The sequence below is a fragment of the Alosa sapidissima genome, chromosome 20 (genome assembly GCF_018492685.1).
Source record: "Alosa sapidissima isolate fAloSap1 chromosome 20, fAloSap1.pri, whole genome shotgun sequence".
NCBI classification, from domain to species: Eukaryota; Metazoa; Chordata; class Actinopteri; order Clupeiformes; family Clupeidae; genus Alosa; species Alosa sapidissima.
Window position 1 is genome coordinate 10724447 of NC_055976.1, and position 18439 is coordinate 10742885.

General features: G+C 47.7%; 1 protein-coding gene across 6 annotated transcripts in view; it reads left to right on the forward strand.

Annotated features, from left to right (window-relative positions):
* Positions 1-18439, forward strand: part of atp8a1 (ATPase phospholipid transporting 8A1) — a 141478-nt gene that overhangs the window by 50717 nt on the left and 72322 nt on the right. For 4 of the 6 annotated variants that reach the window (XM_042075160.1, XM_042075162.1, XM_042075165.1 and 1 more), the window contains 5 exons: positions 2111-2238; positions 3964-4041; positions 4282-4370; positions 10987-11031; positions 15247-15319. In XM_042075160.1, coding sequence (XP_041931094.1) covers positions 2111-2238; positions 3964-4041; positions 4282-4370; positions 10987-11031; positions 15247-15319 — 413 coding nt within the window. The remainder of the gene's footprint in view (positions 1-2110; positions 2239-3963; positions 4042-4281; positions 4371-10986; positions 11032-15246; positions 15320-18439) is intronic. The other 2 variants (XM_042075163.1, XM_042075164.1) reach the window with 1 other exon arrangement.

Consider the following 18439-nt stretch of genomic DNA (forward strand, 5'->3'; position numbering starts at 1 on the left):
CCGCTTCGCCCCGGCATTTAGAGGCCCTTTAGGTGGGGCGTTTAGCATAGTCCAGTTTCCTGCTGTGTGTGTGTCCATGTTACATTGATATCGCGTACACAGCTAGTAAAACAGCTACAGCTAGTAAAACATAGATACAAATTGGCTTAAGGAAGTGTGCTTTTTTTCCCTATATGCATGTTGTAGAGCTATTCTAGAGTGGTATTAATCTCAAGTTACAGAAGAGTATCGCATTATAACATTGTTACAGTGGCAGTATAGCATGTTGAGCCATGGCTCTGTCTTGTTTGCTAATCTAGTAACTCTGCTCGAGTAGGATGAAAGGAAAGTAACTGCCCTTCTCTTCTGGTTGAGTAACCTTCCCCTTTTTGGTTGGGGGAACGTTTGCTTTGGGCTGACTCCCGCTCCTTTGCATTGGAAACATCCAGACTTTTTGTGGTCCTCTTCCTCCCCACCACTAGCAAAATAATAATAATAATGATGATTCAATTCTCAACTCTCCCCCACCCCACCCCACCCCACCCCTCTCTGTGATCTGTGTCATGGAAAAAATAGCAGTAGCTGCCATCTTACTACGCCCCGCCTTAAGTTCAAATTGATTTGTCTATCATGAGAAAATGCCCTGGAAAAAAAGGGGGCAACCCCACCTCCTCAGGACTTTGCTTAGGGGCAGTCTTGCGTTGAGGAAGGGGCAGCTCTCTCAACTGACCTCAACCAAGCTAAAGCCACAGACAGGTAATGCCCACCACCCCCATTTTATTTGTGTGTGTGTGTGTGTGAGCTTCTGTCTTCAGTGTCGTCAGTGTTTTCACTCGCGCATATTTCCGTTATTCTCCCTCCGCGATGCATTTCTGTTAACGACAAAACACGCACGACAAAAGATGACTCTTCTCTTGTCACCGCACATGCTAAGTAGCCAATAGCAACAACACTAGCCCCATTTTAAATTTTAAATTAAACCCTCCAGTAAAAGGCATCTTTATTTACACCAGGCCTTTGTGGAATCCGTTGCCTGGATCACAGCCCCTGTGGCCTAGGCTGCTGCTGCTGTGACGTTAATGACTCTCTTTTGCGGAGGCGAGGCCCTTTGCCTCGATGTCAGTCTGGGCTCTGGCCGTCTCCTCTGAGATGAATTACGGGAGGCCTTAATTGGGGTGCATATAAATTCTGTTTGGTTGGAGGCTCATCGGAGAGGCGGGGTGGAAGAGATGTGTAATCTAAGCTAATGGCCTCTGCACAGCACAGGGTCCGGCCGCTCCTGGGGAGGTGGGGCTGGTGAGGTGAGGGTGATGAAGGGGAGGCCGTGTCCTGTGCTGTGGAGACGCCTCCTGTGATGTGGGGTATGAGCTTTGCTCCTTGAGTTGGGTGGTGATGATTTGAAGGGAGTGGGGGTGAGGAGAAGCAGGGGAGGAGGTGCTAATACCTTTTCCCCCAGTTAGTTTCTCACACTAACTGCCACATCTTTGGCACCCTCTCTCTCTCTGTCTCTCTCTATCTTTCTCTTGCGCTCATTTCTTTTCTCACCTTCCCTCTCTTGGGCCCCTCCTGCCTCTCTCTCTCTCTCTCTCTCTTTCTCTCTCTGTATCTCTCTCTTTCTCTCACTGTATCTCTCTCTCTTTCTCTCTCTGTATCTCTCTCTCTTTCTCTCTCTGTATCTCTCTCTCTCTTTCTCTGTATCTCTCTCTTTCTCTCTCTGTATCTCTCTCTTTCTCTGTATCTCTCTCTTTCTCTGTATCTCTCTCTTTCTCTCTGTATCTCTCTCTGTCTCTGTATCTCTCTCTCTTTCTCTGTATCTCTCTCTCTCTTTCTCTGCCTCTCTCTCTCTCTCTTTCTCTCTGTATCTCTCTCTGTCTCTGTATCTCTCTCTCTTTCTCTGTATCTCTCTCTTTCTCTCACTGTATCTCTTGCGCTCTCTTCTCTCTTTCTTTCCCACTTGCTCTTTCTGTTTCTCTCTTTATTTTACTCTCTTCTCACCTTCTCTCTATCTTTATCCCTCCCTCTCTCTCGCTCTATCTATCCTTTTTTGTACTTTTTTCTCTCACTCTCCCTCCCTCCCTCTGTGAAAAACGACCACCCCCCCCTCTCCCTCTCCGTCCTCGTGTCTGTCCAGATGGCGGAGCTGCTAACTTTGGGCTCAACTTCCTCACCTTCATCATCCTCTTCAACAACCTCATCCCCATCAGCCTCCTGGTGACGCTGGAGGTCATCAAGTTCGTCCAGGCCTTCTTCATCAACTGGGTGAGTTTGGGGAGAGGTGGGGTGGGGGTATGTGTGTGAGTGCACGTATCAGATAGTGTGTGTGTAAGTGTGTCTGTGTTTTTGAGCATATGTGTGTCCGTTTGCTTCTCTCTCTTTCTCTCTCTCTCTCTCTCTCTGCGTGTGTGTGTGCATTGGGGGAGGGAGGCGCATTTTTTTGTCTCCACATGATGAATCTGTGGCACCACAGTTTCACTGAATCCCCAGGACAGGGCCAAGGAATCAGAGCTGGCCAGCCAGCGAGCGTGCCAACCAGCCGGAGAGGAGAGGGGGAAAGGAGGAGAGGGGAGGCAGAGGAGTGAGAGGAGAGGAGAGGACAGGGGGAGAGGAGAGGAGAGGGGAAGCAGAGAAGCAGAGGAGTGGAGAGGAGAGAAGAGTGGGAGGCAAAACTTTATCAGAGTAACCCATATGAAGATGACACAACTGGATTTGGGGCAAGGCCCATCACGACACACAAGGGCTACTCTTCTGCCATCACTGTATTCTGAGTGTGTTTCTATGGCTGCAGCCGTGTGTGTGTGTGTGTGTGTGTGTGTGTGTGTGTGTGTGTGTGTGTGTGTGTGTGTGTGTGTGTGTGTGTGTGTGTGTGTGTGTGTGTGTGTGTGTGTGTGTGTGTGTGTGTGTTTGTGTGTGTACCACATCTGAGATGAAAGTCAAACTAATATTCTTGAGAGGATAATAATGCAGTCATCTTTGCACTTTGCCTTAAAAAATATTTAAATGGGCTGCAGTTAATAGCTCTTTTCTCCAATGCGTTTTTCAGATTTATACCTTTCAGTTTAACCATTCACACACACATTCATGTGGATGGATGCTACGCTAGGTGCCAATCTGCCTATTGGGAGCTGTATTGGGTTCAGTGTCATGCTCATGGATGCTCCAACAGGGTTAGGAGGAGCTGGGGTCAAACCAATAACCTTCAGCCACCAAATGACTCGTCTACCTCCTGAGCCACCGTCGCCACTACGTTCACATTAGTTATATCCAAGTTATTCTCCAGGGGCTGGTTTCCCGAAGCCTTCTTAACGCTACGTACTGTAGTTCGTAACCTCTACCTTAAGCTCTACCTTAACATTTTCACTCATTCCCGAAAGATACTTTGCTACGAATGTTTTTCGTACGTCGTTCGTTGGTAAGAGTGGTCTGGAGCACTCTTAGAGCTCTCTTAGCTGCACCTTAGCAATGTTTCGGCTCGCGACGCTAGTCGCCGCCACTGTAGCCTACAGAAATCTTTAGAAATCTCTGTTGCGCATCCAACTCGTATGGTACAATATCACTGTTTTGGTTCACCAATGATTTTATGTAAGTAGGCTAATTAAGAAAATAGTTTCTGGAAATGTTTTCACACAAATAATAAAACGCATTTGAAAATAATTAAAAGCTTTGTTCTCTTATTTCTTGCTTTTTTGCCCGCCATGAGCATGACACTGAACCCAATACAGCTCCCAATATGCAGATTGGCACCTAGCGTAGCATCCATCCACATGAATGTGTGTGTGAATGGTTAAACTGAATGGTATAAATCTGAAAAACACATTGGAGAAAAGAGCTATTAACTGCAGCCCATTTTAAAAACTTTTTAAGGCAAAGTGCAAAGATGACTGCATTATTATCCTCTCGAGGAGTCAAGTCAAGTCAGTTGTCAAGTCAAGTCAGCGTCCCAAATGATCGTCCATTCTGACGTACGTGCCTCTGTGTGTCTTTCAGGACACCGACATGCTGTATGAGCCCACTAACACTCCAGCCATGGCACGCACCTCCAACCTGAACGAGGAGCTGGGCCAGGTAAGAGAGCCTCCTCACACCTTCAGACGAGTCAGGCATAACTTGAGTATGTCGTGGATGTATAGTGGAACCGACTGCTGACTGAGGAGGTGTTATTAGCCACTTCCTTTTTGAAGTGAATGGTAAAGGGGTTTAATGTTCAAATGCCTGAGCAGCAGCAGGTATTTGTCGTTTTATCACTCTCACCTTTCTCACCTGTGATGTGTTCATATGGTGCCATGTTTTCTATGCATCAAACAGGTGAAATACATTTTTTCTGACAAAACGGGGACCTTGACCTGCAACGTGATGCAGTTCAAGAAGTGCACCGTCGCCGGAGTTGCCTATGGGTAAGTGTGTGTGTGTGTGTGTGTGTGTGTGTGTGTGTGTGTGTGTGCGCGAGTGTTCCTGTTTTTCTGTATATGTTTGTCTGTGTTGGTACACATGTTCTGTGTGTGTGTTTGTGTGTGTGTTTGTGTGTGTGTGTGTGTGTGCACATTCTCTCCTCCATACTTCTCATATCCTTTATTAACAGCAGAGTGTACATCTGGCGCTGGCCACCCCTCCCCTCCCATCCTCGGCCCATTCTGTCCCGGGCCGTCCCGTCCCCAGCCTGCTCATTAGCAGCTGCATCAGTGCCCCCCCATCACACACACACACACACACACACACGCGCACACACACGCGTCCACACACACATGCAAGCGCACACACACGTGTGTGTGCGCGCGGACACACACACACACATACACATACACACACACACACTGTGCCTCCACCCTCCCCCCACCTCCTCACCATGCTATAAATAAACATCACAGCAGCCTGGACGCACTGCTGCACGCACAGCCCCTTAACTAGCACTGCAGTGGGGGAACTGACTTTTTGTCCAAGAGAGGAGAGCAAGTTTTTTGGTGGGTGGGTGGGGGTGAGAGAGAGAGAGAGAGAGAGGGAGAGGGTGAGGGTGTTATTTATTTATTTGTTTGCTTGTTTTGCATGATTGCACTTCTGTGGTGGAAGAGAGCTCTGAGGCTCTTTAGGGAGACTGGGGATGTTGAAGGGTGAATGCGGGAAATTTGGGGTCACTTGACTCGGAGTTGAAGTTGTTTGATGTGTGTGTGTGTGTGTGTGTGAGAGAGAGAGAGAGAGAGAGAATGTATTTGTGGAGATGTTTGGAGTTGAATTGGGGTGATTGGCATTTCAGTATGAGTACTAGACCCCAGCCTAGGATTGCCTTTGGGACAGGATGTAAGACACAGCTGATGTTTGTGTTTGGGGTTCACTGTTCAGTCTTCTGTTCTAAATGGAATGCTGTGTGTGTTTGCGTGTGTGTGTGTGTGTGTGTGTGTGTGTGTGTGTGTGTGTGTGTGTGTGTGTGTGTGTGTGTGTGTGTGTGTGTGTGTGTGTGTGTGTGTGTCAAATTCGTCATGTTGTCTTCAGAGTTCACAATGCTTATGTTCCGGTTGGCGTGTCTGGATATGGGTGTGTGGGTGCCCATATGTTTGCATGTGTGATTAACGGCTTATGTCGTCATCTAACACTCATTGTCCTGTTCTAAATGTTACGAGGTGTATGTGTGTGTTTGTTTTGTCTGTCTAGCTAAATGCCACAGTGTATCCAGTTGAGGGATGATTCAGAGGAACACTGAATGGCACGAACAGGCACAGTCCACAGAGAGAGAGTGAGTGAGTGAGAGAGAGAGAGAGCGAGAGAGAGAGAGAGAGAGAGAGAGAGAGCAAGAGAGAGAGAGAGCAAGAGAGCGAGAGCAAGAGAGAGAGAGCAAGAGAGCGAGCGAGAGAGAGGGAGAGAGAGAGATATCATACTAGCCACTCTGCATGCAGGACCACAGCTGTGTGCTACACAAGCTGACGGCTGAACAAGGGCTCCAGAAGATGGATCGATGGTACAATATGGCAGCATTAATTACTCACAAAAGCCTGGGATTACTTTCCATTGATCCTGATGGCATGTTGTGCAAACTGTATGGTGTTGGGGAGATGGAGGTGCTGGAGCTTTCTGCTCGTAGCAGCACTGAGGTCTGATGGTCTGAAATGAATGGTGGGAAGGTCTAGACTCATCCTCAGATGTGTTCGAACAGGCATGCATGTGTCAGTGTGGGCGTGTAAATGTGTGCATGCATGTATGTGTGTAAACGTGTGAGCATATGTGTGTTTATGTGTGTGTGCGCGCGCGCATGTGGGTGTGTGTGTGTGTGTGTGTGATTTCATGGCACTAATCCCATTATCTGTCAATTAAAAAATGATTTATGAGGAGGCCAGATGAAGGGCTCCTGAGACGTTTCATCAGCAGCCCCACTGCCTCAGCCAGTGTGTGTGTGTGTGTGTGAGGGGGGGGGGGGGGGGGGGGGGGGAGAGGTAGAAAGACTGTGTGTCTGAGGGAACCTGGCATAAGGTTAGAGTGTTTGAAAGAGAATGTGAGTGAGAATGTGCGTGCGTCAGTGTGTATGTGTGTGTGCTGTTTGACATCCAGCGTGTGTGATGGATGGAGAGATAGATACATACATGGATGGATGGATAGACAGATATGGATGGATGGATGGATAGACAGATATATGGATGGATGGATGGATAGACAGATATATGGATGGATGGATGGTGGATGGAAAGTGTCTTAAGCCATCACTGCACCGCCTGTCCAGTCAGTGGCTGGCTGCCCTCTGCTACACAGGCCTTGACCTTTTGAGGGTATAGATGTGAGGTAGGTGTTGGGGGAGATCGTAAAGGATGATTAAGTGAGAAAGAGGGGGAGAGAGGGAGGGAGGGTGAACGAAGAGAAACAATTCCTGCCAGAGAGAGCGAAAGAGAGAATGTGTATGAGGGAAGGAGTGAAAGTGTGTGTGTGTGTGTGTGTGTGTGTGTGTGTGTGGGTGTGTGGGTGAGCGAGAGAGAGGGAGCGAGAAAATAATGTGTGAATCATAGGGCTGTATGGGTTTAAGTGAGGACAGCTATAGATTGGGTTTAAGTGTTTACTGCCTAGAGGAGTGTGTGTGTGTGTGTGTGTGTGTGTGTGTGTGTGTGTGTGTGTGATCTGTGATCTCCGTGACAGAAGGTGTAATGTGGTCTGTTGGTATCCCCTGCTCCTGTTGCCTGATAATGAGCTTTACAGGCTGCTGTTAAAAGCGGGGGCGGCCTCCTCGTAGCAGGAGACCTCGGCCTCTGATGCCACTCATAAATATGGAGGGCCCTTTTTTATCTGTGCCAAATGAGTCGCCACTTCTTCTCATGCTGATATCCCTCTCAGTTATGTATCTCTCCCTCTCTTTCTCTCTCCCTCTCTTTCTCTCTCCCTCTCTCTTTTTGTCTCTGGCGCTATTCCTTTCTGCTTGTCTTTTTTCTCTCTTATTTGATTCTTGCTTGTTATCCTTTGTTTCTTTGTTTCTTTCTGTCTTTCTTTCTTCTTCTCCCTCCCTCTCATCTCACCCTCTGTTCTCTCCCTTCCTTATTTTCCTTCTCCTCCTATCTCCATTTCTCCTTTGTCTTTCTCTCTCTCCCTCTCCCTCTCAATTCAATTTAAATCTATTCAATTAAATTCAAATGAGCTTTTTTGGCATGACAATAATATTGTGTTGCCAGAACTTACATATTTGGAATAACAATACAGATAAAAAAAAAAAGAATAATGAATTAAAAAAAAATGGAAATAAAAGTTGCTATGCTAAAACATGATTAAGTAATAATAAAAAAATAATAGGAATGGTAGAAAAGAAACGGAAGACTCGCTTTCTCCTTTTCGGTACTCTGTCTATTGCTCTCTCTCTCTCTCTCTCTCTCTCTCTCTCTCCTCTTCTCTTTTCTTTTTCTCCTTCACCTTCTGCTTCCTCCCGCTCCTCTACCTCTCCTCGTGGCTGCAGGCCTCTGAGACAGAGAGGAAGGCTGAGCAGGTTAATGGCCACAGAGTGTTTTTTGATCTTGTGCTGCATCGTTCAGGGCACCACCGTCCGTCTCTCTCTGACCGCACCGCACCGCACCTTTAATGGGTGAGCAGCGCTATCGACTGGCCTCTGGAACAGACACCGATTAGATGGAGAGAAAGGAAAAAAAATCACAAAATGGTTGAAGACGCGCTTAGCCGGAGGTTATCTCTCCCTCGCTGTTCGAGTCCCTGCACAGAGAGGCATCGACTGGATGAGGAGGTGCATTTTCACCTGCAACAGGTTTTCTATCTGATTTCCATTGCGTGCGAGGGAGTTTGGACAGGGTGTTGTAGGGCAGGGTTAGTCAGCTTGAAGGCGTGTGTGGGATGGTGTGCAAGTTTCTGTGTGACCCAGGGTGGCAATTGCTCTGTGCTGCCAACCTGGAGTGCGCTTAGTGCCTGGTGCTCACCACTCAGCGAGGGATCGGGCCTCTGGGCTAATGCGCCAACCACGGGAAGAGGAGGTGGCCATGTGCCCCAGTGCCCCCCCCCCCCCCCTTTACTTCTCCCTCCACACCTCGCCTCCCCAGCCACAGACGTTATTCCCTCACATCTAATTAGCCACAGCTGTAATTAATAAAAGCAGCCCCTGGGCCACCGTGCGTTAATTAACATGAGTAGATGTGACACGGGCGCACAACAGCCGAGGCTGGCACTCGCAGAAGCCTACCGTGCCACGCCACGCCAAGCTGACCGAGAACGGGCACCTTACCTCTGCCAGAGCGCCAACTCAGACATGCCAACTGAGGGTTAAAGCGTGAACCTGGAATGTGTTTGCAAGTGATTCAAGCGAAAAACCCTACAACATGCGGGTACACGTACGAATGTGTGTGTGTGTATATGTGTGTGTACGTGTATGCTCAAGCCTGGCACCAGGGAATATGCAGTGCAACCAACGCTCGCCTGTGCCCTGATGAGGGACTCCTGTGGGCACTCCCTCCCCATTGGGTTGGCAGGGGCTCCTCTCGGTGGTGCGGCGAGTGCCAAGTCTAAATCCCTCGGCTGGAGGTCAGTGTTTCTTTAAAGAGCCACTCTGTACCCCCCACCCCGCACGGCTCTGTGCTGCGGTTAATTAGATCGTCATTAGGAGTCAGAGTCCCTTTATGGTTTGGCACGTTGCTATAATGCTGTTTAATCAAACTAATTAGGCTTTATATATATATATATATATATATATATATGTGTGTGTGTGTGTGTGTGTGTGTGTGTGTGTGTGTGTGTGTGTGTGTGTGTGTGTGTGTGTGTGCGCATTCACTATGGTGAGAGGAAAACTATATTTCTTTTGAAATTGTGTTGTATATGGCTGTAGTGTATTTCCTTTTCCTGCTGTTTGTTCAGCGCTTGTCAGTGACAGGGGTTGTCTCCATTGCTGGAAGACATTCTCATTATTTCTGAATGCTCAACCGACATACATAAATAAATAAATAAATAAAAGAAAGCTGTGGTGGGGGAAACAAGATGAAGGAAGGAAAGGTATACTTTTTGTGGCTCCATACCTGCAGGTCCTACAATGGCCTACATTGTTGCAAATGCATCTTATTTTTCCAAGTGGAAAAAAACCCGACCAGAGAGAACGAGCTCCTCTACATTCCATCTGTACATTCAATCTGCTCCAGTTTCATCCTCTGAGTGAATTCCAATCATACTGTCAGTGTTTATGTCAACATGGCATCGTACATTTCCTCAACATTTTCGTTTCTGTTTAATCCACACACTTACATAAATAACCGTAAGGTTTGGAGAAGATGATGGACAATTACATTTGCCGAACTTACTCCACTTAGGTTTTGCTTCAGGACTTAACGTACGTGATATCACAGACACACACATACACACACACGTCCACAGATGCATCAAGACCATTATCAGATCAGAGGTTACCGACTGCCTGGCAGCCTGTCTAAGCCACACACACACACACTCACACATACATAGTTGGAGAAGATGTCCTTCAACACCATGGTTGATCCTTCCATTTACAGATGGGGATTTGAAAAAACACATGGCAGGCTCCAGCAGGCCTGCGTCACATGACACCACCTCAAGTCACATGACACCACCTCACGTCATATAAAGTCACCTCTCCGGGTTACATTTGCATGGATAACAGCTGGGATTTTTTTGTCGCCTGACATAATCCGGGAACGTTAAAGACCTTGTCTGGCTTTGGTGATGGGGTGTCTAACGTTCCGCCGGGTAATAATCCTGCAGATGGACTCAATGTGCAGTCATGGTCTCAAAGCCCCGTTCTGACGTGCATGGGAACCCGACCAGCAGATACAAGCCAAGAAGGGGCGGGGGATAGTTTAGAGAAATCACAGGGGTGTGTGTGTGTGTGTCTGTGTGTGTGTGTGTAAGTCTGTCCATCCCTGTCCATTTCTGTGGGCACATGTGTGTGAGAGAGTGAGTGAGTCTATTTCTGCGTGCATTCGTGTGTGTGTGTGTGTGTGTGTGTGTGTGTGTGTGTGTACCCACTTACAGTGGCCGTGTCCCCAATTCCCACCATGACCAGTTAGCAGCCGAAAGCTAGGACTTGGGTGTCGCTGTTTGCCGGCATCACTGGTTAGACATTCATACATTCATGCTCTGCCTCCTAATTTGGAGGAGATGGAATATTGAGGGGTGCTTATGGGCAGACTGCACTAGTCAAGTGCCTCCAAGTGCCCCCTCCCCCCCACCCCCCAAATATTGCTGCTTAAAACCCCACTCCCCTCCAATCAAGCCTCTACTAACTCCCATGAGCAGTCCACCATGTGCTGTATTGCTGGTTCCTCATAGCCACTCTTCTGCATAGAGCCATATGAGCCTCCCATCATTCCTCTCTGCTGCGATGCACTACATACAGTACATTATGTGACCAGACCCCGCCTTGCCTCCCAGCACTTCATCTCCAAAACTCCACAGCTCTCAGTGGGTCCCCTGAGCTTGCGGTCAGCGTCACTGCTGCCTGGTGTTTTGAATGTGAGAAGGCGGTTGACATGTGCGGTGTGACCTGTCTTCTACCCTGTAACTCTGTTCACTTCGTCCCAACAGTCACTGTCCTGAGGGAGAGGACGGTAGTTTGGCTGAGGAGGACTGGTAAGACTACCCGCACCGTGGTGTCACTACCATGCATCTGTGCTCTGTGTGTGTGTATGTGTGTCTGTGTGTGATGTGTGTGCACTTTGTGTGTGGGTGTGTTTGCGTGTGCATTTTGTGTGTGTGTGTGTGTGTGTGTGTGTGCAATATATGTGTGTGTACTGTAATGTTGTTGTTTTTTTTGTGGTTGTGGTTTGTTCTTTTCTGTTGTTGGCGAAATGTCCGCAGCTGTTGAGAACTTGTGGTGCTGATTTGTTGCCTCTGTTGGATGGTGTTTACACTTTGCATGTTCTAACAACAACTTAACATAACACACGTTTAAAAATGCACTTGCGCCCAAGCCCAGGTTGATCAGACCTGTGATGTGTGTCTTCTCCTCATGCTCTCTGACATCAAAGCTAACTTTCTTGCTATGTAGGCCTTGTTATAAATATACTGTGATGTGTGCAGTATCATGGCCGATTGTAAAGTACAATGCCAAACCAACATCTGTGGTGCTTCAGATTCTTAAGCATCTTGTACCCACATCCACAAGAGATTGAAGTGTCTCCACCCTCTACCTTGTTACCCTCTAACACTTGCCTTGGACAGATGGAGGAATGCCACTTGTTGATTCTCCCTGTGTAATCCATATTTAGGCCTTGGGGCAGCCAACTCTGTTCTGCTCAAACACGCAGTTGTCCTCATTCTGTGTACATGCAAGATGTCGTTGGGGCGGGACAGGAGGGGGGGGTGTGCGGGGGGTATTAACGCCTCACCCCAAATTTGGATGCTGCGGGGGGAGTCTGGGAAAATCACAAGCTGTTGGCTGCTTCTGTGCCAGGGCAGATTCTACACCCTGTTCCCCCTCTAAGCAGGAAAAGCACGCTCTGTCTACTCCTATTGTTCAGAGGCATCCTGACACACTTTTCCTTCTCTGTGTGTGTTTTTTTGTGGAGGAGCGGTAATAGAAGGAGCAGATCACAGAGAACAGAGCTCCAGTAGAGGAGAACTCGGAGAACCTTGATTTATGCAACTCATGCATTATGAGCACCTCATCAGAGCGCCGAATCAGGGCTCTGCACACCTGGCTCCCCAAAGCCCTCACTCACACACACACACACACACACACACACACACACACACACACATTCATGTATGATGTATGTGAGTGATGTTTTCAGCCAGATCAGATCAAAGCCTTGCCCCTCTGGTGTTTGTGGGGGCACAGGGGGGAGACCATTGTCTCACGTAGAGCTTTCGTTGTTCCCCTCAAAATTAGGCTGTTTTTTAATTTATTTTGCAAGTCTTATCTCTTGAACAGTTTGTCCCAGAACTTGAACTTCAATTCGTCCCAGAACTTAAATTTCACTTCTATTTTACCAGCACTGACTGCTAGCTGTCTAGAAGTGCCCCTTCAGTCAAACATATGGTGCCCAGTACAGTGAGAGAGTTACTCTGATACTCCTTCAACTGTATGGCTCTACCATACACAGCTGCACCTGCAGTTCCTCCTCTAGACAGTGGACCAGAGCACAGCCCAGCTCCCGTCCTGCAGAACGCTACCTCCGCCAACACGGCTGTGTTCCGTCCTGCAGAACGCAGCCTCCGCCAGCACGCCTGTGAACACGACAGATGTCTTCCTCTGTGGCGCGCTGCCCCGCACGCTGTGTTCACTTCAGCGAGGCCGCTCCAGTAAGCGAGGCCGCTCAACGAGGCGGCTCCAGTAAGCGAGGCGGCTCCAGTAAGCGAGGCGGCTCCAGTAAGGCCGCTCCAGTAAGGCCGCTCCAGTAAGCGAGGCTGCTCCACGAGGCGGCTCCAGTAAGCGAGGCTGCTCCACGAGGCGGCTCCAGTAAGCGAGGTCGCTCCACGAGGCGGCTCCAGTAAGCGAGGCTGCTCCACGAGGCGGCTCCAGTAAGCGAGGCCGCTCCACGAGGCGGCTCCAGTAAGGCCGCTCCAGTAAGCGAGGCGGCTCCAGTAAGCGAGGCGGCTCCAGAAAGGCCGCTCCAGTAAGCGAGGCTGCTCCACGAGGCGGCTCCAGTAAGCGAGGTTGCTCCACGAGGCGGCTCCAGTAAGCGAGGCTGCTCCACGAGGCGGCTCCAGTAAGCGAGGTCGCTCCACGAGGCGGCTCCAGTAAGCGAGGCCGCTCCACGAGGCGGCTCCAGTAAGCGAGGCGGCTCCAGTAAGCGAGGCGGCTCCAGTAAGCGAGGTGGCTCGACGAGGCCGCTCCAGTTAGCGAGGCCGCTCCAGTTAGCGAGGCCGCTCCAGTAAGCGAGGCCGCTCCAGTTAGCGAGGCCGCTCCAGTAAGCGAGGCCGCTCCAGTTAGCGAGGTGGCGGCCACAGCTCTCTCCAGAGAACACTGCAGCAGCAGCACACGGGCCACTTGCTGCCCACAGTGTAGATCTGTACCACCACTGCCCTCTCTCTCAATTCAATTCAATTCAATTCAACTCAAGTGAGCTTTATTAGCATGACAAATATTTTTACATTGCTAAAGCAGAACATTTAGACATACATTTACATAGAGAATGCTTAGAATACAATACATGTCTCTCTCTCACTTTCTTTTTCTTTCTCTCTTTCTTTCTGTCTTTCTTTCTATCTTTTCTCTTTTGCTCTATTTCTCTCTTTCCTCCACCTCCATCTCATTTCTCATTTGATCTCCTGTTCTCACTACCTCTCTGTCTCTGTCTTTTCCCCCACTCCTTCTCCTCCTCCCACTATCTCTATCTCTTTCTCAATACGAGTGAACCGTATTGAAACATACTGTACAGGGCCGGGCTCATGGAATGTAGTATTCTCAATTGGTATTTCGTTAAGTGTCATAAATTATATAACGCCGTGCATGGGAAACTGTTCCAGCTTTGCTTGTCGATCTTATCGGAACCAAATTATCCCTCTAGGTTGTGTGCTTGTGCAGGTTGGTTGATGTGTGTGTGTGTGTGTGTGTGTGTGTGTGTGTGAGAGAGAGAGAGAGAGAGCAGAGGCCCTTGACGAAATAGATGATTGGTTCCTGGAGGCCGTGTGTATGTTTACCTGCGTGTGTGTGTGTGTGTGTGTAAGTTGGTCCCTTAAAAAAGTGTCGTTGCTCTTTTCTCTGAGTACGATGGATCCTATTTCCTGTGTCTCAGCCTAACGCAACAGACTCCCTCGATTCTGGATCTTGGACAACTGCACTCTTCTCCAACAAAGCTCCCATTATTTCCTTTGGGTTTTGGGGACTGAAGGGCTTCCAATGCCAGGGGAGATTTAAGTCTCAGCGGAAACCCCACAAAACATCTTGTTCAGCATTTGGGTCCAAATAACTACACGTTTGATTTACCATTCGCCCATTAATCTCCCAGGCAGCCATTGATCCGTTCAGAGGATGCTGTTGCCTGCAAAGTGTAAATTCTGTATTGATTCAGGTATAAATAGCCACATGTTTAGGTTTTCTCAGAATTAATCGTCGTATTTCATACTGTATGGGAGAGTCATTAATTTTGTGTGTGTGTGGGGGGGGGCTTTTAAAGTAACCTGGAAAAGTCTCCTTTGACTGGTGCTTCGGGTGCATTCTTAAAGTGACGATCTCAAGTGTGTTTTTCCCATTTGGTGGTGATGTGCCCTTGATGAAGGTTAAGCTAAGATCTGTCTGGATGACCAGAGTAGAGTGTGTTAAAGAGAAGAGCCCAAATTAGTGTTACGCAAAAAATGTTGGGGCAAGCAGGCTTGCGTAACTAAATAATCCCTCCCTGTTTTTCTGTATCCATCCTTTCTCTATTTTTTACTTCCCTCTCTCTCTCTCTCTCTCTCTCTCTCTTTATCTTACTCTTACTCTCCTTCATACACTCTGTCTGTCACAGGCTAAGATGAAGTTGTATCATCTTTGGCAAAGGCAGTCAGAAACAGCAGCTCTGTAATTACAGACAAATCATAGATGAATAACTTGATCAATAGTGCGGAGTGTCGTGATTGTTTAATTAATCAGAGAACACAGATCAATACCATATCTTAATTAAATGAAAATTAACGTCACATACTTTGGGTCTTTGGAAGTGTTTGGTTCTGACCCCACAACTTGTGCTGCGTTTATCTATACATCTCTTTCTTATGATACACACACATTCTCTGGAGCAAAAAGCAATCCCTTTGAGCTTTATACATTTGTGTGTGTGTGTGTGTGTGTGTGTGTGTGTGTGTGTGTGTTGGTCTTCCTCGTTGTAATCACGTCTCTCTCTCTCTCCCTTTTCTCTGCAGTCACAGCTCACACTCGTCTGAGGAGGCCGGATTTAATGACCCCAGCTTACTGGAGAATCTCCAAAGCAATCATGTAAGTACCGCCACCAACCCCACCACCCCCCTCTCTCCCTTCCCTAAGCGCCCAGCTGTTTGCGCCCACGTACTATGTGGCCAGCACCACTTAGCTGCAGCTTTGGCTTAGATACTGGACCCTACCCAGCCACTCACCCAGTGGGCCTACTCGTTTGGGTCAATTACTTTTTACTCTGAGCTGGGATGCGCTGGTCTCTACACACTGCTGTTTACACTGCCCTTGTGTGCATTCAGAAAGAGCCTGCTATGGGTCAGGTGGGTAACTCAGGGGCTCTTAGTGACGGTGGCTGGTTGATATGGAGACAAAGGCACAGACTTGTAACTTGCGTCCGCGTGTTTGTTTGAATAGGATTCACCTGACCATTATAACGATGTTTCATTCTGTGCCATATGACATCAGATGCCTGTTTGTGCAAGGTGGGGTGAGGGAGGCGGTTGCTATCTTGGGTAATATGATTTCGGCCCTACTACAGTGTGGATTCTGTTTATAATGTCCCCTTCATTTGGGAGTGGCAGAACGCTTGTTTATGACCAAGTGGGAGTGGAAGCAACATTTGCCTCAGATGCCTCTTCAGCAGCCGCTTCAGTAACTTGAGGAGGAGTCCTGCTGCTCGGACGACGGGGGTTGTGCCGCGGGCACGAAATATGCAAGTCATTTTAATTACAGCCTGGGCAGCCTCGGCACATGCTCTGGGCTGGCCTTTAATTAGAAAGACATTTTTACACGGGTTTTACTAAATGTATGCTTTCCTCGCTTCATCTTCCTGCATGTGACGACGACTGGAAGTTGACAATCGTTGTGATCATTGTTGGTGTGTTGTGCGCAGTGCGAGAAGCTGCTTTAGATTTCATGAAGTCAGGAGCCAATCCTAAGGATGAGCCTTCCTATGTAGTGTTCCAGACAAACACAAGTTGAGTTTTTCCGACGTCCTACCAGACAAAGCCACTTAAAGTCGGAGTTCCTTCTTGTAAACATGGGGAAAATACATCCATCTCAACATTTTTTTTATGTCTGAAATATCAGACTTACTAGTAGTCTAGAACACAGTATCTGTCCTCCCTCTTCAGACTCCAGAGAGAGAGAGGAGAACCTGATCATTTTTGTTGTGTTGGTAATGCACATTGTTTGAGAAGTTGGAGGTGGTTTTCCATCTCCAGACTCCAGAGTAGCTGGGTTTCCTTTTCAACGTGGCCATTTTACCAGGTATTTTTTGTGACTGTTACCCTGACAGCCTTTCACTTTGATCCCACAGCTGTTCGCAACTTCATCAGAGCAGCGTCCATTTTAACTTGGCACATAACACAGACGAACCAAACACGCACAGACTTTTTCTTTAGCCGAATTTTCACAAATGCCCTCCACATATGTAAATGTCGTTGGAAACCCAACGACTGTGAGTGAGATTCTCACAGAACTGCAGGTGGCCATTTCCAAGCATAAAAACCTCGGCTCTTGTTTTTAAAGCCACATTTGGGCACTAAAAGGAAAGATACTGTTCTTCTGTTGAGAATGGCTAGAAGGTCAGAAATTGATTTTTCAAAGATACATAGGGATCATATTTACCAGCCTATTGAGTTCAGCTATTATACTACAGCTCAAGTAGCTACTGAAGTTAGTCCTATAGTTGTAGTTTTGTCATTTTGAACAAGCGCAGAGCTGTTCACAAGCTATTATTACTAACCCCAAGGCTTTCAGCTCTTGGCCAACTTTGACTTAATCAATTTTATACTGGGCCATTACCCACAGTTTTACATGGCTGGAGGTGTGTGTGTGTGTGTGTGTGTGTGTTTGGCTAGGGGTGTTTGGAGACGAAAATAACCACTCTCCCAGGGGGGGTTCTCATTTGAGTCACTAGGGAAACTCGTTGTTTATTTGTTTTTCTGTTGGTTTGTTTGTTTGTTTGTTCACTTGCTGACCAGATCCCATTAGTCCCTCTCCTTCTCCCTCTCTCTCTCCTTCTCTCCTCTCTCTCTGTCCCAGATGAGGAAGCTTATGAATCTAGCAGCAATATACCACATTTCTCTCACACCACCACCTACAGTACACTACCCATGGCTAGTGTCCACCTATCATGGTTACACACGTTACGGAACCGGCCTCGGGGCTCTCTACTGGCTGTCGCGTCTCGTCAGCTCACATATGTAGTGTGTGCCGGACAGAGCTCTGCTGTTGATTGACACCCTGTGCCCCGCCCTCACCCTGATCCCCAGTCCGCATCCTCGTCCTCTGACAGGAGCACTCCACAGTCACGTCCGCTTATGGTGATCAATCCCAGGAGGTGCCTCGCTGGCTACATGGCTTTGAGCAGCCGTCATTCAAAAGCTTTGATTTTTTTTTTTCTTTTGAGTGCTTTTTGCACAGGCCCTGTTTGTTCCTGTAGGCTAATGGGTCTCATCACAGAGGCGTTGGATCGGGTCGAGCCTGATGAATTAGAAATGATTTCAGAGAGGGAGAGCGAGACAGAGAACTCTTTGTTGTACGGTCTGCTGTTTTCTCCAATGATTGTGAGTGAGTTGGTCTGTGACAGCATAGATATTTGAAGAGAGATTGTTCAGTACCGTCATTTCCCAACTATTAGCCGCAGTTTATACATTGATTTTGCAACAATTCTTCAGCTATGAGGTTAATACACGGGTGCAATTAATATGGTATTAATATGGTTTTGTTTTTTTAACTTGCATAAAACACTGTCCTGCGGTTTATACACAAAGCGGCTAATACACGGGAAATTACTGTAGAAGTTTTGTGGTCATTTGTGCTGTGTGATTAGTTCCTTGACAGGACAAATGGCTGGATATTTCAGCATTGCAACACATGTTCATGTTAGTTAATATGATCTATTTTTTTTTTTTAGGTATAAAACCTCAGACATGTATATCCTATTAACAGAGCATCCCGCATCATGAATTAGTTAATCTAAAAATCAGTAGTTTTAGGGGTGGCGGAAGAACTATTAATTAGTAACAGTAGTCATTAGAAGCAGTAGCTGTAGTGGTAATAGTTGCATCATAGTGTAGTACTAGCTCTAGCCATGCTACACCTAGCGCATTAGCAGTAGTGGCGGTGGTATGTAGCTGTAGTAGTAGCAGTGGCACTGCTTTCCATGACCATGTTGTG